General features: G+C 35.3%; 1 protein-coding gene across 8 annotated transcripts in view; it reads right to left on the bottom strand.

Moving 5' to 3' along the window:
* VPS13B (vacuolar protein sorting 13 homolog B) overlaps positions 1-25,936 on the bottom strand; it is a 468,066-nt gene that overhangs the window by 71,596 nt on the left and 370,534 nt on the right. For all 8 annotated transcript variants that reach the window (XM_035319261.1, XM_035319264.1, XM_035319260.1 and 5 more), the window contains 3 exons: positions 16,032-16,231; positions 13,789-13,996; positions 13,277-13,461 (listed from right to left, as the gene is read on the bottom strand). In XM_035319261.1, coding sequence (XP_035175152.1) covers positions 13,277-13,461; positions 13,789-13,996; positions 16,032-16,231 — 593 coding nt within the window. The remainder of the gene's footprint in view (positions 1-13,276; positions 13,462-13,788; positions 13,997-16,031; positions 16,232-25,936) is intronic.

Raw genomic sequence — 25,936 nt, 5'->3', positions numbered from 1 at the left:
TGCTACACAACAAACACACTTTAACAGACACTTATCCATACTTTTTGTCTTCTTTCCTAACTCTCAAAAAGTCTGACTTATAATGATTTTATTCACCTGTAACATTCAAAAAGAGCCATTAATGTACAGCCTATGTGACCTATATGTGTATAAAACTATTATTTAACCCTGGACTCAGATTTAAATTCAAATCTCCAAGCTGAGTTATCAAGAAAAGCACATGCTCTTGCACACTTATTTAGAAGGATGACTGTGGCAGTAGAGAGAAAAATATCAGTCGAATGCTTTTTTTAACCACATTAGCAACATAGATAAGAAGCAGGAGTGAAAATGTACATGAAATTAGCCTAAATCATTAGTGCTTGTAAAAAAAAAAAAAAAAAGTTGCTAAGATAAATTAGAAACAAAACAGTAAGAAAAATTGAAGGTTCATCCTTTCTCTCTTTACCACTGTGGACTATAGATATGGGAGATCTGAAAATTGTGTGTGTCTGACAAACTGTTCTTATTAAGAATGAAAACAGTGTATTAATAATTCTGGCAGTAAGGAAAGCAGTTTCACTGGAATGATGGTTTCAGTTCTGTTCCCTGTAAGGACAGGACACAGAGAAACAATTCTACTGAAATAGTTGCCTTGGAGCAGAAATTTTTTGATTTACCAGAGTAAGGGAGAGTGGTTTCCTATTCACTGTGAAATCTCTCATTTTGCTCTATTTTAAGAAAAAATCCTCACACATATTACACTGACATAGACATTATAAGAATCACCTCTGAGAACATAAATCAGTTCTCTACAAATAGAACCTCTTCTGCTTTGAAAGCTTTATCACAAATATTTTGCAAAACAAACAATGAAAAAAAAAAAAGATACTTGAAGCCCCCTTTTAAAACCTGCATCCTTCAAGTCATTTCCTGAAAGGTTGTTAATCTATCAGCAAGACCATATTAATAACCAACAAAAATATTCCCTCCCCATATATTCTCCTCATATTCCCATGTGATAGACCCATGCTTTTAATTTTTCATCATGTATTATGCCTCACCTTATCTGTGTAAAAATTTAATTCCTATTTGGAAACTGAAGGTCAGGCCTCGCTACGTAATCTGTTAACACTATGTTACTTATTAATATTTTCATCCATGTGGTGTACATCCTATTGACCACATGGCTATTCTCTATTTCTACTTGAAGTTAGGCAGAATAAAAAGATAGAATGGGAAAGAAAGGATTGCTGATCTGTATGTGCTTTTTAAAGGCTTTTATGATGACAACATGCTTCTGGATTTTCCTGTGACCCGATGTTATCCTCCCAGCTTTAGACTACTTGGTTAATCTAGACTTTAAAAGCCTCTGGTGCCTACCACATATTGCTAGGTATGTTTCTACAGCTGAGCTCTGCCCCTAAATCTTAAACACTGCCACACTTCTACAAGCTACCAGGTTACCATAAATGATCATTAGATATATATTATATACAGTATATATATACATATCTACACATACATATCTGCATTATATCTATATTATTCACTATGCATATTGTCCTCATGCTGACAGGTCTCAAACAGGAAGGTTTCAAACATTATTGCCATTTAAGACAGAAATAATTAAAATATATCAATTTCTTAGCTAATCACATCATTTTCACAGATGTCTTTTTTGTGTCTCGGAAATACTATAGCCATCCGCCTAGCTCTTTGAGGTTGCTGAATTAAAGTTATATTAAAATATTGTGGTCTTATTACTTTAAATGAGAACATTTAATTTCATAATCAGTATTAAGAATTGACCTTTAAATATATACAAACAGATCTCTAAAGAAAAAGATATTAATAGTTGGGTTAAAGAAGAATGTGCTTAATGCTGCTTTCAGTGGTGCATCCTTTTAATTTATGCTTTGTTTTAGTTTTTGCTGGAAAATAAGCTTCTGCAGAATAAATGCTCATTTCTGGAGTCTCAGTCCCTCAGATGGTGGGTGTTTCCTCTTGGAAATGAAGTTACTTTTGTTCCAGAAACAACTACTGTACAAGAAAACGCACACAGAAGACAGGAAGCATGTGTGTGTTTTATCTTCTCGGAGAAGGGCCACCTAAGTGAATGAGAGGCAGAATACAATACAAACTAGTACTTTGTGTCAGATGCCAACCCATGCTGAGATTTTAACTCGAGCTTCCTGAGCATGAATAAACTGATTGCTCTGTAATAACGCGATTCCGTTTTTAGGATATTTTCCTGTTTCAGGGCCAACTGCCTTAAAAATACAATTTGGCCTTCAGGTGAACAGAAGTAGCAGCAGTAGAAAACAAAAAGCTCTATCCAGATTTTTATACAGGGAAAATTCTTGGCAGTCACTACCAAGAACTTTAATTTTAAATTTGGTTTTGAACTATGATTTATATGAAAATAGAAAAATAATACTGAAATATTAGTTAAAGACATACTGAAAAGATAATATTTAATAAAACCTTACTCTGCCTGTTTACATCACACACACAAATCGATCTGACCACTGGAACGTTTTAGAGAACTGTAGGATAGTAGGATACTTCAATATACACATGCATGTTTATTTTCTCATGTGATTGACACTGAAAAATCATGCTACAAATCAAGCTGCTAGCTGCATAACATTTTGTTTTTTAGCCTTCCTCAGGGCTAACATCGTATCATACCAGTGTGGAAAACCTCTCTGAGCAGAGCCACAGACCACCAGTTTTCCGTTCTCATGAAAAATCTGAATTAAAAAAAAAAAAACAAACACTAGCTTATTAGTATTAGCCTTAATACTGGTATTAAATACATTTTAGGTGTTCAAAGTATTTTCTGTCTTCCCACTGCAATCCCCTCTGTATTTTTATTACAATTTTCTGTTACTTTGACACTATTTTAATCCTTTAAATACCCATATGTTTTGGGCAGTAAAAGTTATTCCACAGAGGCATGCTCTGAATTTTCAACAGCCAGTAATAATCAGATTCCACAACTGGAGAAATTAAAAAATTATTGAAAAGTATATTTCTTTACATTTTGCTTTTTTTTTTTTTTTCTCTTTGAAGCGTTCTAGCTTTAAGACACATTTTGTTAAACCACATTCAATTTAAAATATTCACTTCGAAATTGTTTATCTGCCTAATTTCTTTGTTTTCCTATGCACATTGAAGCCCTTCACAGAATAATGAAAATAGCTACTATTTTGTTTACTGAGTAATAACAAATACCTTGTCTCTTTCAACTCCATTTAACAAATTTATTTATGGTACTATTAGCATATTTATTTAATTTTGCTTACATTTACATTTGTACTGCAGTTTATAAAGTAAATATTAAAAACTCAATTATAATAAAGAGATGTGAAAGAAAACTCATGTCTTCTGAGAGAAATTGCTCTTAAAAACACACAACTGCCTTTTAGCTGACTTTGGGAAAAAAAAAAAAAAAAAAAAAAGCTTCTATACATCTTCAACTAATAGAAGCTATAAAAAACCCTTTGTAATATTGGAACCAGTTGAGAAACCACAAGTATTCAAATGCAGGAAATCATGATTTTATAACATTTTAATGTGATCTACTCTTGGGAAACAAAGTTAACCAAGCCCTATTTCTGTACAGGAAATATTCCACTGTACAGTTGTAATACATTGTGGTGAGGGGTACAGCTGCAAATTTTTCACCTGTAATGCCCCACTGGTATTGTGGCTTACTGAATTGCATCAAGATTGCCTTCCTGTCCGGAAAGCCCTCTAAGTACAAACAAGACTCTAAGCCCAGGTTTTATTTTCCCTTGGTATCAGAATATGGTAATTTAAGAGCCCTGAGAAATGCTTTTTAACCTTTTAGAAGAAATATGTAGCATTCTTTTATTAGGAACTCTGTTCTTTGCCTTTTAAAAACAACATGTGACCAACTTATCTTATCAATTTATCAGGCTAGCAGGTTCAGAACGAATGCAGGTGTGTATAGTAATGTAATCTGTCACTGATACTGACTTTTTTCACTACAGAAAAATTACTCTAAACACACTAACAGCTTTTGTTAATAGAGAAGAGAGGAGTGCTATGCTATAATTGAGAAGATTTCTGCAGCATTTTTTTAAACAAGAAAATGTATGTACTACTAAGTGTCAAACCCATTTTTTCTACTAAGTGTCATTCATCTTGACACTGAGTTTATGTGAAGACCACTCGTTTCTCCAATAACAAAATCAACAACATTACATTTAATTTACTAAGACCTTGCTTATTTTCTTAATTTATTGTTAAGTGTGGACAAACAGATTTATATAAACAGGACACCTTACATTAGAGACCTAGCTACTTGCACTATTTTTTATTCTCTGTTTTGACATAGGAAAAATCTTCCACATTTTATTTAAGGCTTTCATTTTCTAGGTTTCCATATTTGTTAACAATGTAAGCAGTATACTGTTGAAATGCAGTCACCTCTGGGACTGCGGGTAGCAGTCTATTAATACATGAAGTACAGCATAATTTTCAGTACATGGGATATTTTGACCACATATTCTCACCACAGTAAAGCTTGACTCCTACAAAAAGTGCCACAAGATCAGTGAACGGCAGAAAGAACTTTGGTTTGCAAAGTTTCATAAATCAGAGTTACAAAATCTGAAAAGTACAGAACACAATGAGAGTGTAAATCTGTCATTAAGATAATCTGATGGTTTCGTCAGTCTTCTGGCACCCGGTAGAATTTTCACTAGCTCAGTAACCCCAAAGGGTAAATTTCAGTGAGATGCACAGGCAAATTATGTACAACTTCCATTAACATTCCCAATGAGTTACGCTTAACTCCCTGCAGACTGCACCGAAACTGTAGTCCAAACGATACAGCCTCATCTTGATGCAGCGAACACTAAGATCACACAGCAAAATAATTAAGATTATACACACAAAATACATCAACAAAATAGTGAATTCTGAGATAATCCTACTCTCAGGCAAGGAAGTTCACAATTAATGCTTAAAGCTGGAATTTCTAAAGAGAATGGGCTCTGTTTCAACATCTGCTTAGGACTCACTGTATAACACCGAAACTTCTTTAGCCCCTACTTCCTTCCTTGAAAGAAAATGAAGACAATACTTATCATTAATACTCAGAGCCTTAATGTTCAAAAACATGCAAAATTTTGCCTAACATCACAGTGCTTACATCCAGATCATGCGAAGTGTAATTGGTTTAGGCTAAAAGCAAGTCTTCATCCCTCTTAAACATAACAGTTGTTTACGTAATGACCTGCACTCTTTTTTTATGCACATGCATATATGTAAACATCAGTTCTAGTGACAGAAAAGAAATTTCCTCCATCTCATTAAAATGTGTTTGTTAAATTTCTAGTTTACAGTCAGATATGCTCAATATTGATAATGTAGTGTTTTGTTTCAAGCTAGTTGCAACTCTTCATGTAGTAGAGAGATCATAAAAACACTATATTCTACTGCAGTCATTTGAAATAACATCAAAAGGCAGAACTAACAAATATGTTTTAAAAAGAATCCCAGATGAAGCACTGAACTGCTTTCTGAGCAGCTCACAATTAGACAAACTATTTCACCATTCAGTTAAAAAGTCTGATTATTTAAAGATGACACAACTGCGTAACAGTAGATTTAAAAATTTGCAAACCATCAAGTATATCGATGAGCATAGTTGAACTTTATGACTTATTATCAGATAACAATATGAACTTCAATCACTAACCTGCCACACACAAATTATCTGCACTTCCAAAATAGTTGTTGCTTGGAAATGTAATAAATGAATCAAAGATGAATAAAAGTTGTGGTTTCCCAAAATGCTCTTTTCCCAGACTCTCTAATGCCCAGCTGAATATTGTAGCCCCAACAGGGAGTTAAAAGTAAAAAGGAAGCAGAGCCAGCCAAAAATGAGGTATTCTCTGTCAAAAGGGAAAATGAATGTTTTTGACATTGATCATAATTCTTTTCCTGTTGACTGTCATGTCAAATCTTTCCTGGAATAATGACTTACAGTAGGTCTAATGTCAGTCATTCTTAAGCTCATGCTTCCTTAAGCCACTGTTTAAACAACCACAAGGTGTTAGAAAATGACTGTTTATTGGCTGACAGTGTTGAAAAAATCAGATTCCAGAATGTAGAGCTTGCAAATGTGTTAGTTAAATACTGTAAACATGTAATGCAGTGCAACAGACAATTTTTTGAAGTTGGAAATATTTTATGTTCTCTTCAAGGAGACTTCACCATCTCAGCAAATACCCTGGATGAAATTTACCAGAGAGGGATTATTTACCTAGTCTTTCCTTATTAAATCTCACTTAAGCCCTTGCAACCTCAGAACTATACTTACTTCCCTAGTTTCCTACAGTAGACCTTGAGGTCTGGTTAATTTAATCACCTCTTGTCTAAAGCAGGAATAAGTGCTCTGTTTATTAGGATACTATATGAAGAAGAAAGGCCAAAAAAAAAAAAAGAAACTTCAGGACACATTCATCTTTTCATCAACTCTTACAATGCTGACTACACTTGAATGCAATAGGAATCCTGGCAGGTACACAAGGGAAACATCATCAAATATAAAAAACCTGTCAGGCTTATAGCTCAGTAGATATTTTAACTTCATGTGGAGAAATGAACAAATGCCATAGATTATCTTCCTTTTGTCTTGTAAGCATTAACAGCTTGTATCTATCACTGGCTAACAATCCAGGAGAAAGAATTTTAAGTCAGTGTTGGTGATGCAGCTTAAATAAATCACACAGCTCAGAAGTCAGAGTATTACACACGATGCGATCACTTTGATTAGACAAATCTGTTCTTCTCCACCATTTAAACCCAGGGCCACTTGTATAAACGCTATCGTGATGATACAGAGCTTTTTGTTTGAGGTATGGGGCAGTGCCAGCAATATCCTTTATTGCAGAAATAACTCTGCAATGGAATAGAAAACACTGAGTATCTCTGTGAAAAAATCACTAGGTAAAACAGGCCTCCAGCTGTACAGGAAATCATTTGCATGTACTATTCACCTGCTGGCACAGAAAAGCCAAATACTTCCTTGATAGCACAGAAAAATTGCTTTCCTGTCTTGGCGAACCCAACCACCCTCAATCTTTGCTCCCTTCCCTGCCAAACCAAACCTGTTGAACTTGTTCCTGGTAAAGATAAATAATATAATAATGTGGCCCAGATGAAATCAGAAAAATAGATTCTTCTTAAAGGTATTGTACAGCAAGAACTCCTCTTCATCCTTCTGACTGAACATAGGCTACTCTGAGGCAAAGACAAAAGTAAATCTGAGAGTATGAAGGATGCAGAAAGACATGGGAAGACTTCGGAAAATCAGAAGCATTGTGGAAATCTAGCTTTAAGCCTCACAGAATAAATATCCACCACCACTTCCTTTGAGCTTAAATCCCTTAATGTAGCTAACACAGTATTCTATGTGTACAATTTAAAAATCACTACTGAATCATTAGGAGATTTTCATTCCTGCCACTCTCCTCCCTCAAATTGTAAAAATAACAAAGAAATGAAGAACACTTATCCTTCCTCAGCTGTTGCAACCTGACAGACTCAAGGAACTGTACAAGCACGGTTGAATTCAGTATTACACCACACATCTGAAATGCACAGTACAGTTCCTTGTTATGGTGTGGAGTATATTCCTCTTGCTTTATTCTTTATGGCCTGGACTGTGGTATTACCTGCATAACCACAACCTATTGTCTGGAACTAGAAATGATTGCCCTTACTCGTTTCATGGTTAGTTGCCAGAATAATGCCATATTTCCAAAGCAGGCAGTACAATTAGGACTGAGGGAACAGCCCCAAATTCTCCTTCAGCTGCCCTTGCCACCAGATCAAGCCAATGATTTCATTATTTGGGTGATGAGGAAAGACACTCCAAAGCCCTTTCTCTGCAATTTAGGCTGACTGGCATACTCGTGCTCCTGAGGTGTTCACGTCTTCAACTCTGAGACTTTCCCTGGAAACATTTCTATATAATTTATAAAATATATTCTGCTTAATGGCTACTACTGTACTTTAAAGACCTCAGTATAAGACATTTTATGGACAGAATCACAAGACAGAATAATCTCCACCAGCAGATTACAACTTTAACTGCTACAGAAGAAGAATGGCATGGAGCAAAGACTTGTCACCCTGTAACAACAAGCTGCTTGCCTTATAGAATATAGTTTACAGTTAGAGTGGGAAAGGGAAGCATACCTTAATTAAGTCTCCATATGCGAATACTTGCTGAGACAAATCTATAAACGTGTGCACAATTCCAAAGTTCCAACACCACTTTTTACTATAGAAATTATCTGCAGAAGCTAATGTCCTAAATGTAACTATGCTTCTAAAATTACTCATCCCTTTATCTTCAACAATGAGACTTCCTCTTACCATCAATCTACCTGAGTGATTTAAAAGTTTCTTCTGTTGCAACTGAGAAAGTCTCAGAGGACATCCTTTTTGACATAGTAATGGTATTGCTAGTTCTTCTCTTCATCTTGCTTATTATCTTCTAATTCATTATGTGAAAATTTTCCTAATTGGACTTTTCTCTGCTCCTGAGCTGTGAATACGTCTCTCACATCAACACTGTTCTACCCCTTGCCCTTGCTGATTTGGGCAGTAATGGATTGTCCTGTATTAAGTATCATTAGATGGAATCAGCACTGGGATTGACTTCACTCCTACAAAACGTGTTCTATCCTAAGTGAAGTTACCAATGTAATTGGATTTTTCTTCTCCATCTGTTTTAGAAAATAATCTTAGCAATAGTCAAGATCAAAAGAGTTTGCCTTTACCAATATTTGAGTCTCCTGATGCCTGAAGGCCTTTTCTGTAGACCTCCATTTTACGAAGGGTACAGTAGTGGTGTCTTAGAGGCAGTATTTATCACATTACTTGCACAAGCCTAATTGCTTTTGTTTCATGAGAAAATTAAACCGTTGCTCTTGTGCACATTCCTTTATCCCACATCAACATTACTAAAATATTTAGTTGCATCTAGAGCTTTCTAAATAACAATAAAAAAAATTCTCACAACTTGGATAACAGACAACTATTAGTGGAATTAAAACAGAAGCTGATGTAACAGTCAAGAGTTAATGGCTTTGATCAAGGATATTCAGAATAAAAGACTAAAGAAAATTCTGTGTTCATAGCACATCTCTTTCCTGATATAGAACCCAACACTAACTTTTTTCTGTTAGCTATATGCAAGGTTGCACCCAAACACTTGTAAGCCCAGCAGCAAATTGATTTTCGCTTCACTTCATTGATTTTGTGTTCCTAAAATAATACAATTGCATGTACTTTCTTCATTAGAAAGAACTTACAAATACACGCACTGTATAATTTTAGTCTTCATTGATTTATAAACTTAAAAGCAGTCTTGAGTAGGTATATTCAGAAAGTATCTTGGCAGTGATGTAGACATAAAGGGGAGTAGTAGGAAATACAACAAAGGTATCCCAAACCAAATCTCTGCTCCTCTCACAGTTACAAAATTCATATTGAAAGAAAGAAGTTTCCCATAAAAACAGCACGTGACATTTATTTATATTAATTCAAATACTTCTACGTGTCTTAATTTTTAATCACTAACCATACAACAATATTTTCAGTCATAATGTTTTACAAGACAGAAGACAACCATGGTTCCTGGATGCCTTCTCCTGGCACAGACCAACTACATCTTCAACCTGAAATCATCATAATCTCGTAACCATTGTATTTAGATATCTGTCTTGTCGGATGCTTAAAGATTTTCTTCTGTTCTCAGTGTGAGAGACTAAGAACATTAAGTTTTGGAATTGTAATGATAGGTTAGGACCCACTCTATCAAAGAACAACCAAGTACAAGAGAAGGCAGGTCTCCTTCTCTGCAGATCAAAAGGGTTAGAAGTGATGCCTGATAATGGTTTTAGTACTTGAGAATTAGAAATATCTCTGAAATGTCAGTTTAACAGGAACTCCTTAAAAATTACGAAGAGGTACTACGGAAATCTAAAGGTGTTTCACCAAGTAGTTACCTATTAGAATGGTATGTCACACAGAGCCAAAGAACATCTTAGCATGTGAAAACTGGACAGTGAGAGATTAATAATTAAATAGAAAGGAGCTGCAATGTCTGGTAAACAGGAAAAAGAACAAATTCAAATTCTCTTAGTCTCACAGAAGAAATACAATCAGGATGCAGTTTCTTTTAAGTGCAACTGGGATTCTCTCTCACTGCCTTCAAATGAAGAGATTAAATTTCTATTTGAAATCACTAAAGAAAATGCAACATGCTATACACCATAGCAGAAACATCCCTTTTTCCTTTTCCCTCTGCAAATAAAAGCAACAGTGTTGGGATTGTAAACAAGTAAAATACTAGAAATCTGACAAGTGAAATTGCTTATTCTTGCAACAGCACAAGTAAAAACACAAGAAAATAAGCTCCTGGGACAAACTACAAATAGCAGCAAGGTAAAGTTTCAGAGAAAAATATTGTTCATTTTAACTCTTATAAACTGTAGCTGTTAGCTTATCCTTTGGCCACAGCAGATGACATACAGATTTGGTATCTAAAAAAAATTCTCTTTATGGTGAAGCTTTTGCAAGTTCCAAGAATTCAAAGAGCAGTTACAGAAACAAAGAGATTTCTAAAATCTATTCATGATTAAAAAGATATGCCAGAAGAAGTTTAGCAAAGATAGAAAGCTAAATGAAATGTCACAGCAAGTAACTTGGAAATAAAGATTGTGCAACTAGCAAACTTTTAAATCTGTTAAGCTCAAGAGAACTTACAGAAGTGCACCTTTGCCTGGATTTATGTGAAGGATTAAGGGAGACTGGTAACACACCTGGTGACATTATGGGTCCTCCTAGTATTTGAACATATACACAATCTTGGGAAAGTTTTTAAAATATATTTTTAATGTACTTTGATATAATTATTGTCTTGAAATTTATGTCTTTTTTCAAAAAAGCTGAAGACTTTGGCTTGCAGATGTTCCTTTATTGTTTCATGTCAAGAAGTGAACAAAAGCTTTGTTTTATCTTTTTCCTCTTTATATTTTGTGAATTTTCCATATCTCTGTTTTTAAGAAACAGAGATATATCCATACAGGGAAAAAGTAGAGCTGATGAAAGACCTTATTCATTTAAATCAGCACCAAAAATTCAAGATGTATACATAGTGAATTTGAAAATTTATTATTATTTCTTCTACCCACCTATTTGTTAGATTAATGAAAAATGCATACATTTTAAAAATGTCTGTTTATGGACTTTGTGCAGAGCTGTTCTGTCTATTCATATCTGCCCTTTCTGGAAAATGTGATAAATTACCACCTACAGTCAGGCAGCAGTTAGTGCCATAATTCATGGCCCACTACCAAAATGTGGATACTTTTGTAGTCATTTCTGTGCTTCAGCTGCCCAAAAGCGTAGCTGTTGAGTCGATGTGTTAGTCAAGATCACACATGTGAAATTGTGCTCTTATTTGGCTGATATCTTTAATCTCCTTCTGTGTAATTGAAAGCTCAAAGTATTAACTACTAAGAAATAATTCATCACAAAATTGAGAGCATCATGGAGGGAAGCTATACAGTGATGCTTGATTGCAAACTTAAAACAAGATGGAAACAGTTTGTGGTGGGCAATGTATAAGATTAAATTCTGTGCTGAAGAATTATGTGAAGACCAGTAGAAGTTTAGGGAATGTAAGAACTGGCAGCAGAGCACATGCTGGTCTCTCAGAGGAGATGACAGAAGATTGCAACTAACAGCTTTTCTCTTCTCTGTAGTATGGAAGCACAAAGGGGCAAAACGTGCTTGCTATAAGACAGTTGCATATGCAGCTGAATCCCTGTCGATACCCACTTGAAGAACTGATACTTCCCTTTTCAAGGGACAGATTATTACGAAGCACATACATTACGCTCATGATGTCTGTTATCTATAAGGGGAGCTTACTGCACTTCATACCAAAACCTTGCTGTGCTATCTTCTGAAAATACCACCCCGAAAGAAGGCAAATTGCTGGCTTTCATAGCAACCTAATAGGTCATCAAGAAAGCAGACAATAACATAATTCTCATCTTTGATTCAAACCTCATGCCAAACGGAGCTGTTTTTTTCCATTTAATTTTAATTTTCATATAACTGAAAGGAGCTGACATTTGTCTGTCTAGAGGGCAAAGAAATTGGCAGGACACTTACATGACCTCACCAGCAGTATGTGCATGGTAATAACATTATACCATTTATCTGAGGAAGATTATACTTCTCATCCAAAACTCAATGCATATTGCTGCATAATTCAATTTTAAAAGCAATTTTTTTTAAAGTTATAGGAACAATAAAATATAATTAAACATTTCTGAACAAATAGGAAGAATTGGAAGATACTTAATTCCCTTGACTCACAACACTATAACACCATTTTGACCAACGAGCAGATTAGATTAAAAGAAAAAGAGAGAGAGAGAGAGATCCAATTTGCAATACAAAAGGAAAACCAAGATTATTAAAATTGCAATTAAGCCAAAACCAAATTAGACATGCAAGGAGTAAGTAACCTTTGTAAACATGAATTACACTACACAGGAGACAGTGTAACTACCTAACTATAAATTTTGGAAAGCAAAAATTCTCAGAGTTAAGGATCAGTGCAATCGTGAGGTACGGCCCTATTTTTGAAGCATTGAATCACAGATTTGCAGCACTCAGCCCTCCTTTGAAGGGCATTTCCATGCTCTCACACGGTCGTACTGCCCACTTGCACCCTGTCAAAGCAAAATGAGAGAAACTAGGTCCTTTCTCTGAACCCTGTGGATCTTACTAGAAGAGGTACATCACAGATAGATGCAGGAGAGAACGACAGGACTGGAGATTTTTGTTCAATGATTCCACTGCAACTCGGCAATTCCAGACCAGGTTTTTCTCTATATGTCTCTCTTTCAAATCAAATGAAATCTTTATTTAAAGACTGATGGTTGAAAACATATGAAGCCAGAATAAAAACTTGGTATGCCTGGCAAACCAGAACAGATAAAGCTTGCTACAGCTGAAAAACTTTGCAGAAAAGTGGTTAAAATGTTTGGACAAGTAGTTTTAACTAAAGATATGTGTAAGCTGTGGAATTTACCTCCTATTGATTTTATAGAGCTCCTGACATTTGTTTTGCACTCATTTTTAATAAATGCAAGTTTGAAAACATTCACTTTACAGCGGTAATATTTTCTTTTGTTAATGAAAGCAGAAAACTTTCATTACCTACCTGAAGAACATCTCCAAGGTCAGCAGTGCTGATATCAGGATCTTCAGTGGTATTAAAAGGAACAGGATTAATTCTTACGAGAGTGAGCACTCTGGGTTCTGGATATCTCCATAACATCATTCCTGGACTATCCTCAGTTTCATTGTAAAACACAACTTCATAGGCACCAGGCAGTTTTTGTGCTTCTGTCAAATGAAAGAAAGCTATAATATGTTATATAATTTCTAAAAAGAAACATGCTGGTTTATGAGACCAAAGTAGTTAAAAATAAACCCCTCAGGATCAAAAGGAGAGAAAGTAAAAAAAGCAATTTCCCTGACTTTTAAAAGATTACAGCTTAATGGAAAGAAATCAAAAAACTATTTTTTTTTCATTCTAGCAGATGTCATTTCAATTGCTTTTCAAAAAAAGAAAAAAGTAAAGAATTCATTGTGGGAAGCAAGTAATCTTTAATAGGTTACTACTGTATTTACTTTATAATTATTGAAATAGAGTAATAATATTCTTCTTACCTGCATCTTGTATATACTGGAACAGGCCTGTTCTCAGGTCATCTGAGGTATGCTCAATTTTTGAGACCTGATTCCTTTCCGTAGAAAAATAAGTGGGGTATCTACGTTCAGACATGAATGTCTCTACACTGCTGTTTTTAGTAAGGTATTCCCACAGAAGCTCCTGGAGAAGAACTAAACAGTTCAAATGCTCTTGACCCCAGAAAACCTTTACCAAAAAAAAAAAAAAAGACAAAATGATTACCTATATTCAGTAATTACAATATTCAGTCACATTTGAAGGGAAAAAAATTGAACTTTATGTTGCTTTCAGTCTGCTCTACTTATATCTTAATTTCTTCTAAGTATTCCTAATGTGAAAATAATGAACAGGAACAACAAGAAACCTCTGCAAAAGAATTTTGGTAAATTTGTTCTTTTCATCACTCTAAAGAATACAATAATCCATACCACTTGCAATTGAGACAGATGCTGCCTGGAAGAACACAGAACTAAAAAGTGATATGCAAAAACCAACAGCTGAGTGCAGTACATACTGCTAGGACTAGTCACAGGTCTTGCAATTCAAAATAGGACAAAACTCGCTAAAGTTTCAATGTTTAAATTGTTCAAAGGGGATGTTGGAATTCTGGAATGCATTAAAAACTGAACTTGCGACAGAATAAAGAGGATGACTAGAAAGACATGCTCTAGGTCACCTCAAGCAAATGGTAAGTACAATCAGAATATAAACTGGATGTGCTGTAAGTTCTGAGAGCATGGCTTGAAGTTGGGAAAAAAAAGCACAGAAATTTATAAAAATATGGAAAGTCAGAATTCACTATCACCTAAGGTGATCCCCAAGGACTCAGTTCTCCACTGGTGGAGGAATTAAGGATGCTTTTTTCCACTCATTCTCATTTACTTTAATTTTTGGCAGCTGGAACTCCAGAGCAAGGAGCTCCTAATAGAGATATTCACAGATAAGGCACCAGGTTTACATAAGCTCTCTAGGCTCTGCTGTAATTCAAATTAACAGTGGTAGAAAATCAGGCTATATTTAGATCTGGTAAAATTAGCCCCAAATAAATTCATTTGAAAGCATTCTCAAACCTATTCTGTTGGATTTTTTTTTCTTTTTCTTTCCTCTTTTTTTTCTTTCCTGGAAAAGCTAATTACTGCATGATATATTCTAATAATAAATTGTTTCTCAGATTTACAAATGTTTCTCAGGTCCTTGTCAGAAAATAAAATAAAATTGAAAAACGAACACCAAAATACCTTTCTAGTAAGAAGATGCAGAGGTGGTCAGCCAAGTATTTGTGAAAAACAAATCAAGAAGAAGCAGAGAAACAAATTGACTTTATTAATTTATATTATATATATGTATATATGTATATATGTATATATATATATATATATATATATATATATATAATTTAATTCATATTATTCGATTAGCCCTATTCCAAGTGCTGTGGTATTAAGAACTTCTGATGTCGATTCTGGGAAAAGGTCTAATTACACAACTAAATGTCAAAATTTCCTTTTTGTGCTTTATATACTTGATTTATATATTTATTTTAAAACATTTGGTGTGTATAGATACTACAATGAAAATAATTAAAACAAGACATATCTTAAAGCCTACTTGTTTAAGTCCCACAGAATCTATTTTTCATTTCAAGAACTCCCATGTTTCTTGGACTGGTTTCAAGCTATGGGCTTCCATACTTCCAAAAAGGAGAGGACAGCATGGAAAACTGAGTATTAATTACTACAAACAACAGTTTATAATTACTCCCCCGAGAAATTTGTGTAAGTTTAAAAAGAAAGGATATGCATTTCTTAAGACTACCCCTAGGCATTACAGAAACATAGCTCATGGACAGACAAACACACGCAGATCAGAACAGGGTCCTAAATATTAAGTGTTAGTAATTTGATCCAGTACTTTTCAGGGAACACACACATACAGCTACAATACATAGCTTAAGTAGCATTAAAAAAGCAACAACACAACAAATCTTACACAATTTTTCAATCAACAGTTTTACATTAAAGAATACTTATTTTAAAAGGTAAAATAAAATAAAACAAAACAAAATCAAGTAAACAAACAAACAAAAAACAACAACAAAAAGCCAAAATGAGCTCTTGTTATCTGCAAAGCTTTACAGGCTCCTGTGCAATTTGTTTGTAAAATCTCAATCACCCAAAGCCAGGCGAGTTCGACAGCAGAACCATAAGCATCTCATACAGACCTGCAGCAGTCCTCCTCTCAAATCAATGTATATTTTTGGAATGGATTGCTCTGGGCCAGGATCACCGCTGTGCTTACACCACTTGGCTTCCACACTAACAGAACAGCAAAAAGGGCCGATCAGAGACCTGGTTCTTTCTTTGAGACTTGTTTTAAGTAGGAAATCTTTTATGTCCAGGACAAAAGATGATCCATGGATTCCTAAAAAAACAGATTGAGAATTTATCCTACTGGTAGTTTTATTCTCCCAGCATTTTTGTGCTTGTTGTCCGAATTCACTTTAGGATGACATTGTGAATCTGTACCAGCACACAGTTTCTCACAGAAGTAGTCCCACTGACTTCCATGGAAACATTTCTGTGGACCACTGCTCTCCTGTCCAACCGGGAGGATCACAGTTAGACCACAAGACTTATGATTTTTTTTTTTTTCCGTCAGCTTGCTCTTCCAACATTATTGAGTACACTTTATGCAGTGTTGCAGTTACGGGGCAGGTATGTTTCATGCACATTCCTTACAAAGAGCTATTTGCCAAAACATTATGACTTTTTACATGTGTGAGTATTTTAAGGTTTATGAGAAGAGACATTTTTCATTAAACTATGAGATTTTTTCAAAAGAGTATATTAAGAACAACAACAGCTGCTTCACTTGATTATATTTTAAACTGTTAGGAAATCGCTATTTTGAATTATTCTCTCTGCTTTTGTTTGGGTTACCTATAAAATATTGCTTTGCTTGACTTCGGAGTGCTTAGCAGGAGAATAAGGGTAATGTTTGAATTCAAATAATTCAAAGCAATTACTGCAACTCAAAATATACAACATGTGTTTACCTAAAAACAATTTAATCTAAACTTTTCACATCGTAACCATTTGCAGTTTACATAGCTTTATAAAACATAAAAAAAGACAATGGCATGTTAGATTTATGATAGGCCTTGTGTGCTCTCATTAAAGACAAACATTGTTAGGAAAAAATCACCATCTAGAAATTTCACTTCTCTTGTGAATTTAACTTACTGCAATCACGATTTAATAAAACAAACTGTACTTAATATCTCTTTAATTCTTTTGTGTATTTACATGACAAGTACTACATCTGAGGTAGCGTTAACTTTACTCTTCTATTGCTCACAGTTGGAAAAAACACAGCATATATAGAATGTCACCATAATTTACAATGCCCATGGCTTCTTTTTCTAATGAAACTGAGTATTTACAAACAGTGAACAATTCAAAACCACATAAGGCTTACACATACAGGTATTTCATGGCATAGTTCCACTTAAAAATTTCATACCTTTGCTGGTAGAAAAGTCCCCCCAAAGTACAACTTTCTATTTTAAATACATGCAGTAAAACTTCTCCTACGAATCTCTGAGAATCCAGAAAAAAAAAAAAAAAAAAAAAATTGTCTGCCTCCTGGGATGTTATGATTTCATAATACCAAGAAATATTTTATACAATGGAAGGAAATACATTGGATATTTTTTTATATTTATCCAGCATCCACTAGGAAGGTGGTCCAACAGTCCCAATAGCTCTAATGGTATTGAATTGTATTCAACTTGAGTAGGAATCACAAACAAGAATAATCATTCCCTTGAGCTGTTTGGAGTTTAGTAAAAATGATCAAGGGCTCGAGTGAATGTTTGTCCCATGCCAATCAAAGAATTCTATTGCCACTGATTGTGAAAGGGGTTTTAGCTCAGGGTTATTTAGGCTGGCTTCTGAGTCCCCGGGTTTGGTGTTACATGTAACAGGCTTGCACGTCAGAAACTGTTCAGTGTTTTTCTGATACTACAGTGATAACCAAGAATACAAACAATGCGATGCCTCTCCTTTGGTCTGAGTTCAGACTTGGTTCTGCAAAATGGTGGAATGAATCAGCTTCACATGCAGTCTTAACCCAAGAAAAACAAGCGTTTTAGGGGAAGAGATCACCCTCACCCTGCTATGCTTAGTTTGGTTATTTTCAGAGGCATTACAATCTTTGGAAATTATTTTTTTTTTTTAATACTCTACACGGAACTTTGTTTTTAAAGAGGAGAAATTCCTGTTAACTATTGCACAATTCCACAACATACAGAAATGTTCTATAGTTTTATTGGAGTATGTGCCAAGTTGCAGAAATAACAAAAGGGAAAAAGGAATGCCAGAATACAAGTGGTTTTATTTATGTTTTCTTTCACTGGGATTACACTTGGAAGGATTATGTTTTGCAGTCTTTTTCTGTTGTCATTTCATCTCCAAGAAGTACAAAGAAAACACAATATTCAACTGCTTAAAAACAGAACTGAGCATTCAGCACATAATCCTGCTGGTTCAGAATCAGCAGTGCCTTTTTTCAATCACTGTGTAAACACTTGAGAAATGAAGACACAGTTAACAGAAAAGGATGTGTTGGTAAATTCTAAACAAATAAATATTACGAAACACCTCCACAGACTGTTTCCTACAAATACCAGGTACAATGATAGATTTTTCTTCACACTGGGAGACAGATTGCTCTTCTATGGGCAAGTATGACACCTTGTCAGTTCTATCTACGTGTTCCCCGGGGGATGAAGTGAATCTTAGCTTAAAAACTACTGTGCTCTTAATGAAAAAAATATGCAAAGAACATTCAGATAAGTTTGGGCAAGGTGATGTCCTGAGGAAGCTTAAAGAAAACAGACGAAGATTGACACGGATGCGCAAACACTAAAAAGCAATAGCAAACAAAGTGGGCATGACGGAAGCTTCAATAGGGTACCATCAGGACAGAAAACCCAAAACTAATGACATTAGAAAAGAAATAATCTCAAATCCTACGGGAAGGGAGTGAAGAAATATCAGTTTGTGTTAGAAAGGAGCTTATTTTAGCATTGCTAAATGTCATCCTAAAATTCAAAGTAAAAGCTCGGTTACTGAAGTTGCTTTCCTAAGAATGAAGCAATCATCTCAGAAAGGTAAAGATGCAAAATATTCCTTCTCTGTTTTTTTCTTCCCATGCACAATTTTCTGACAGTCCTTTCATGCATCTCTCACAAACTTCTATCGTAGAATTCTAACTTCAGTTTAAACAGATTAAATCAAACTCTCCATTTGAAGTGAACTTGAGATGGCACCACACAGAAGCAATATATCTTCATAAACGATTGTTGTGATATGTAGAAGTTAACTCGTTCTGTTTGGATTATTGCTCATGAACACCAACACACTTTTCAGTACGTGCAATAATTTACTTCTAGAAACAAATAGTTTCATGACTTTTAAAATACTCCTCCAAGAGACTAATAAATATGAAGCACTTGCTTTAGACAGTGTTTAAAAAATGCTGCCAACCCTCCATTGTCAGATCCCACCCCAACCCACAATAGCACCTCAAGATGCTGCCATGCTAGCTGAGCAGAACTCAACTTAAATCAGGCTTCTCTATGTCACTGCAAGGATTACCTTATGATGACACATATTCAAAAGGAATATCCAGATATTTTTATACAGCTGGAAATAATGTAGGAGGCTTTGAAAAACAGCTAGCACTTACTTGGTAATATCTAGCAATTAACTTGTACAGAAATTAAAGATGGAGATCATTACAAGAGAATAATGAATAAAATTTACTAAAAGACAACATTTGCTTTGATTTGTAACATCCCCTTTCTTTTTTTCCCAGTCAGTAAAGACTAGATTTATACTAATAATAAACATTACCAAGACATTTCATATAATATGAGTACCCCAATATAGCTATCTTGGGGGTTACCAATAATAGAAGGCTCCACATTAATTAAACTGCCCTGTGTGCATGAATCTCTGTGTATGCATGCATAGAAAAACAGAGCTAGCCCATTTAAATAGCTGCAGCAAATACGTTGAAATAATCCTTGCCTTACAGTAACAATCACGTAGTGTTTAGGCAAAACAGGTGTTAAGAAAGAGTTCTGTTATTTTTCCTGGTTCACAGACAAAGGGAGAGACAATGTTTTGACATCAACTATGGACATCTTGTTTTCAAAAACATTTTAAAATACTTATACTTGAATCTATTCCAAATGAAACAAGTAGAAATGCATCAGGAGTTTTTTTTGTTGTTGTTGTTGTTTTTTCCTTCTATAATGCACTGTACTGCTCTTCCTTAGGTAGCTGCAAATCCTGTTTGGTTCACTGCACTGTCACCTAATACAACAGAAGGCACTATTTTCATTGGTAAATTTCTACATGAGGAAAGCGTTTGAAGAAAATGGAAGCATACATAACAAATACAACAAATCGCACCGGACTACACACAAGCTATATTTTGAAAAGCCTGTGGGAAGCGAGTCGCAGTTTTACTATAAATCTTGTCTCTGGGAAGAAAATTGCTTTTCTGAGTTTGGGGCAGCTCAGGAATAAGACCAGGCCCCACAGCCTGAGCCCGCTCCCCAGTTCAGACTGGGCGAGAGGCATGTGAGGGACGGGGCCTGCACCCCACAGCAGGCCGTGCTCCCACCCTAAGTGTCCTCTGCTGCTGGACAGCAGAGACAGAACTTCTTATTAGCAATAAGAGGTTAATTAGCCAGTAGTTTTCCTTATCACCTTCTACGTTATATTGCACATTACATAGGTGATAAACTGGGATACTTGCTTCTGAGCATTTGTTCTTTGTATTTGTACCTTTACTATCTATTTTATAGCTGCCAAAGCCAGGACAGCGATGAATATGTAAACATAATTACCTACATGAACTATTTTCCTTAAAAACTCAAAAATACATCACCTAATGAGTAGTTATACTATGACATAGTTTTTCCAGAAAACTCAAGATACATCACCTAATGAGTAGTTAAACTATGGCTACACTGCTTTGTTGATAGGTATCCTCTAAGAAATAGCTTCTGACAAAAAAGGGTAACAAAGCTATGAAAATAACTACAGGGGGAATACTGCAGTTAATTTAAAAGGCAGCCAATTTATCCAAGTCTGGAAACAGCAGTAGCAAACAAACGGTGAGACACGTAGTAAAGGACAATTTTCCAGGAGAGATTTAGTTAACAATCCACTGACTGCACTGGATTTCTCATTAGTCTCGAGCTGAATCTTATGATAGTTCATTCTCCCCATGAGAACAATATTTACACATTACCAATTAACTATTCTTCAGTAAAAGAGCATTTTTCAGCGTTACATATGGACACATGTGGGCTCTGTAAAAACATGAGATGTGTAACACACGGTAAACAGAAAGTAATGATCTTAAACAGGCCAAACCCTTGAATTCGTCACTAATAAATGTCCCCATGCATTCAGCAGTCCTGGCTGCTGGGAGCCTGTTTTCTTCAAATACTTCAAACACTAAAATCCAGGAACATTTATTATTTTAATCCATTACAGGCAGTGCTTGATTTAACTTTATTGGTTGTGGTGGTGGTGGTGGTTATAGTGGGGGTAAAGCTATGTTCTTTTACACATCATTTCAAAAGGGCTTAATTATATTTTATAGCTCAGGCCAGGAATCCTGCTTGTTTTGTGTCTAACAAGGTTCAAATGGAGTTCAGGTCAGTGATGAATCAGAAGAGAAGTCAAAGATGGTTATCTATTTGAAATGAGCTCATCTCCCTTAAAGAATAACTGGGCAGGTACATCATGTTCATTACACTACTGAATACTAAAGAGCTGAAAAATGTCAATTCACTTGTTGATTTGGTATTTTTGGATTCTGCCTAATCAGAGAGGGCGTATTAAAATTTATATCTAAAGGGACTTTCAGTTTTGTTCAAGACTGTCTTTCGTATACAATAATTCTTAAGGTATTCATAAATTACTATACTGACCTGTCTTCTAATTAAATGGAGAAAAATGTATAATGGAAAACAACGAAAGTACTGCCTATTTCACATTTGTGAGGCCAGCTTTCAGAACTGACTCAAAACTATACTGACATGAGTAATACTTAACTCTTGTATCATAAATATTTTATCTTTAGTAACAAGTAGCTCTCGGAGAAGTGACTAAATTTTCTTATTCCTGCTTTACAGATGGGCATGAAGAGGTTCTTCAATTAAAAAAATGTATCTACACATTTTTGCATCTTAATTTTAGGCATTTGGCTGCAAACATTGGTTTAGTTTCCAGGTATACCTGGTACCTGTGACACACTGATTTATAGACATGTAGATATTTAGTGCTTATTAAAAACAAAACAAAACAAACAAAAAAACACAAAAAAACAGATGTTGAATGGTTGTTCAGTAAACAAAGCATCACAAAATAGTGGAGGCTGCTCAAAACGTAGCCCTACACAATTGCCACGTGGTTGAACTAGAATCACAGTATTGGTGTCTTGCTCTTTTGCTCTATGCTTGATTCATCAGATTTCAACTGCTTTAATACACTAAATAGTCTGTGAACTAGGTGGTAACCTCTTGTAGGTAAACTGTCCTGCAGATAGTGCCTGGCAGCACCTTAACTGCTTGAGCCTTTGAAACCCAGTGAATGAATCATGCTTGTGCAAGTCCAAGGCTTGACAGATACACCCAAGCTATACAAGCTGACTACAGAGGTTGGGACAGAAAATACATCTCCCTGCACTCCTGGTTCTTCAGCATTAAAGCCACTCCAGGTCCAGGCTCCTGTGTTCCAAGTTTCTCCTCTCTTTGACCCTTCCTCCCTTTGCCCTCCTTTATACACTTTTCTGAATTCTCTTTTGTGCCAGCATTGCCATTAAAGTGTTCCTATCCAGTGAGCCAGATGATCTTGCTGGAAACTCTTCTTCCCTGTTGGATTAGTTTTCAGACAGCTCAGTGCCCTGACTCAACTCACTGAACAGCTGCATGAGTAACAGATCTAGTACAAGGCAAAGTGTGGAAACGCACGGCCTCGATAATCTAAAGTTCCTATGGAAATGCACCCTTTCTCTGGGTAGGAAGCTGGTGAGCTCATCCCATTAAAAATATGCCTCTCATAGAAAAAGAAGAAACATGCCGCCAGCATGTCAGCAATTTTAACAACCTGGGGAACTGGCCCTTAAGATGGAACAATAATGACTGATCGCTGCGTTCTGTACTTCATGCTATGAAATGTTGATTGAACTGGAGGAATTGCACAGAAAGTATCCAGTGTTAAAACAAAGAACTCAGCTTTCACTGTTATCTATATTTCTTTGTGAATTTAAACATTCTGTAGAATTGACTATGGTGAAAATGCTGTACCTGCTACATATAGCACTGGGATCCATGTAACAAAAGAAATTCCAGTCCCCAAAAATATGTATACGCTTTCACAATAAAAGCAGATGAGGTTACAGAAAAAACTGTATTTTTTCTGAATTGAATTTCATTTGAAGTCTACTGTTTGAAGTTATTTTAACAGCAAATGCAAGTCCACAACAGTGCTGTGTGCTGTCTTGAATCAACAACCTACAACTGATTTTTTTTTTTTTGTCTTCCAAGTTAACATGCTAGCTCCTCAGTAGCAATTCTGAACCCTGTTACAAAGTACCAGTAGGGAATCTGACCAGGATTAATAATGGTACTCAGTCCTGGGATTAGGTGGTGTCTTGTTTCATGGATTTTAGGCCATCTGTTCTTCTCTCCTACATTATACTCCTGCAGAACTATAAACGCACCTCCACCTCGGGGACTATAGAAAGGAATTAGAATTCTTCTGCTTTTCATTATCACAAGATTCAGTAACTCATTTCATTGTCAAGATAATCCCCTTTTACTCTTTCTTTTGCGCTTGCAGGGTATGCCAAAATGACAAATAAAATCCCAGATGTTAGAGACCTGATGAGGTCTCCACCTTTTCTTGAGTGTTGGGTTTAAGCTACTTGGGACACGGTGTCAAATCTGACAGGACCCTGATGCCCACACCCAATATTCATTAAGGTTTGTTAGTGATTTGTATAGCTGTCTACAAGCTGCACTTCCACCTCAATCCTTGGTGGCCATTTAAATATTTAGTTTGTCCTCTGGCTTTTACTGACAAAGAATTAATTTCCTATTGTTCAAGTGTTGGAAAGAGTTTATATTTCGTTCTAAAAGTAACAAAGGTCTTCTGGGTGTTGTAAATGGCTTGTTACTGCTGCATATTATTTTAGGTAGTCATATCTAATTTAATGTTTTATTTCCCCGTGGGCTAACTTGCATATCTGCAGCATCAAAAGGCTACGACAACGCCTTAGCAGAGTGTTCTCAAGAGAGCTGGTTAACTCCAAAATGAAGTTTGGTCTTTGCTCTACACCAATTAATAGCAGCATTTAATTTTTAATATTTCAGTAAAATATCTCGAGTATGTAAATTCTCTCAGGTTTAGTAAAACTACTTGTGATTATCATAGACTCAACTAGTGTTTACTTTTTCCCCCTTCTTTATATGCTAAAGTAATTATATCTGCATTCAGGACAAAGGGCTGGGAACTCAAGTCTGTGATCTTTGGAATATTTTATGTCCTTAACTCCCTAACTTCAGACACTGCACAGCAAGACTTCCCTCCCATGTCCAGCCAGAGCGAAAAAAAGGCTCCACTGAGAGGCTACGAGCTTCTTGCTGTCTTGCACTCTGGGGAGAGTACAGTCCTCCACTTCTCTCATTTATCTGCTGTTTTGGCAGGTAGGTAGTGCTAATTTCAACACCAAACCTAAATTAACTGGAAGTCGTATACTTAGAATTGCATTCTGTTTCCTAGTATTTATTACTAAAAACAATTTGAACTTTAATGGCATGTAACTGTTCCAGAGTGAGCTACCTAGCTCAAGTGTGATACCAAGCAGTCACAGGCTGAGACACTTGAGAGGTCTAGCCACTTTCTAGAAGATGCCACATACCTCAGAGGACAAAAATCACTGAACCAGGTCTAATGATAATTCTTGAACTTGGGGTTTTCATCAAGAGTACAAGAAAGCTGCCAAAAATGTTGCTTGCTTGCTAGTATGAAACTGGTACAAGTTTTAATTTGTAACTCTAAGCTACCTAAACTGACTACAATTAATTATCTTATTTAACAATGATGTGACTTAACGTCTTGTCCTTTAAGAGTACCAGAAAAACATATACCTTTAGGCTTTTCTAAAGTAAAATTAATAACAGTTTTGGAGGAATGTTTTTTTTTTTTTTTCTTTCTTTCCCCCCATTACACTGCATCACATTCTACGACAGTATTACTTTACTAAAAACCAAAATACTCAGGATTTCACCATAAGAGAACATAAGTATTCTAGCAGAAATACTAACCACATTGTTATAAGTAACTGTTGTATTAAAACATGAAAAATGTCCAAAAAATGAAGTCCCTTGAAACACTAAAGGTTTAGGGTTGTATAACAGTGCAGCAGAATATGTAGAAATGAAGGTGTTTTAATTTGATCCAACTCAAATGTGTGCATTCAACACTTATCATTAATTTTGTTAAAGTGAAACAAATAATTCAACTAATTAGCCATTCTGTTTTTCAGAAGCCACAAATTTCTTACTTTCATAGAAAAAAATTAAGAAGAAAAAATAAAACAGAAGGCCTTTATCTTTCATGATTAAACCACAAAAGTCTAGAGGGAAAACTGATAATTAAGAAAAAACTATATGGCAAGCTTTTTTCTTAATTTCAACTAAAAAAATCAAAGCATTACACAAGGTCACGCACTTTTGTTTTCCCCCTATAAGGGAGTAAAAATGCCGACAATACATTCTTACAAGTTTTTTTCTAAATAATTCCTAGCAAATAGGATTCCTTACAAACCAACTTCATCTCCAGCATTAAAACTCATCTGGAAAAGGGGTCGTTTACATTGTTTATAAAACACTGCCACATAAAATGTGTAAAAAAACATATTTCACTAAAAATAGCTTGCGTAAGTAAGGGATTAGAGTAGTTTCTACTGCTGTAATTGTTCCTTTGTAGTTTTTTCCATGATGTTTTTGAACAGTGTTTTTAACTATGTTTATTA

The sequence above is a fragment of the Oxyura jamaicensis genome, chromosome 2, assembly GCF_011077185.1.
Source record: "Oxyura jamaicensis isolate SHBP4307 breed ruddy duck chromosome 2, BPBGC_Ojam_1.0, whole genome shotgun sequence".
Taxonomy (NCBI): Eukaryota; Metazoa; Chordata; class Aves; order Anseriformes; family Anatidae; genus Oxyura; species Oxyura jamaicensis.
The sequence above is the reverse complement of the archived record's forward strand: the minus strand, read 5'-3'. Positions and strand labels throughout refer to the sequence as shown.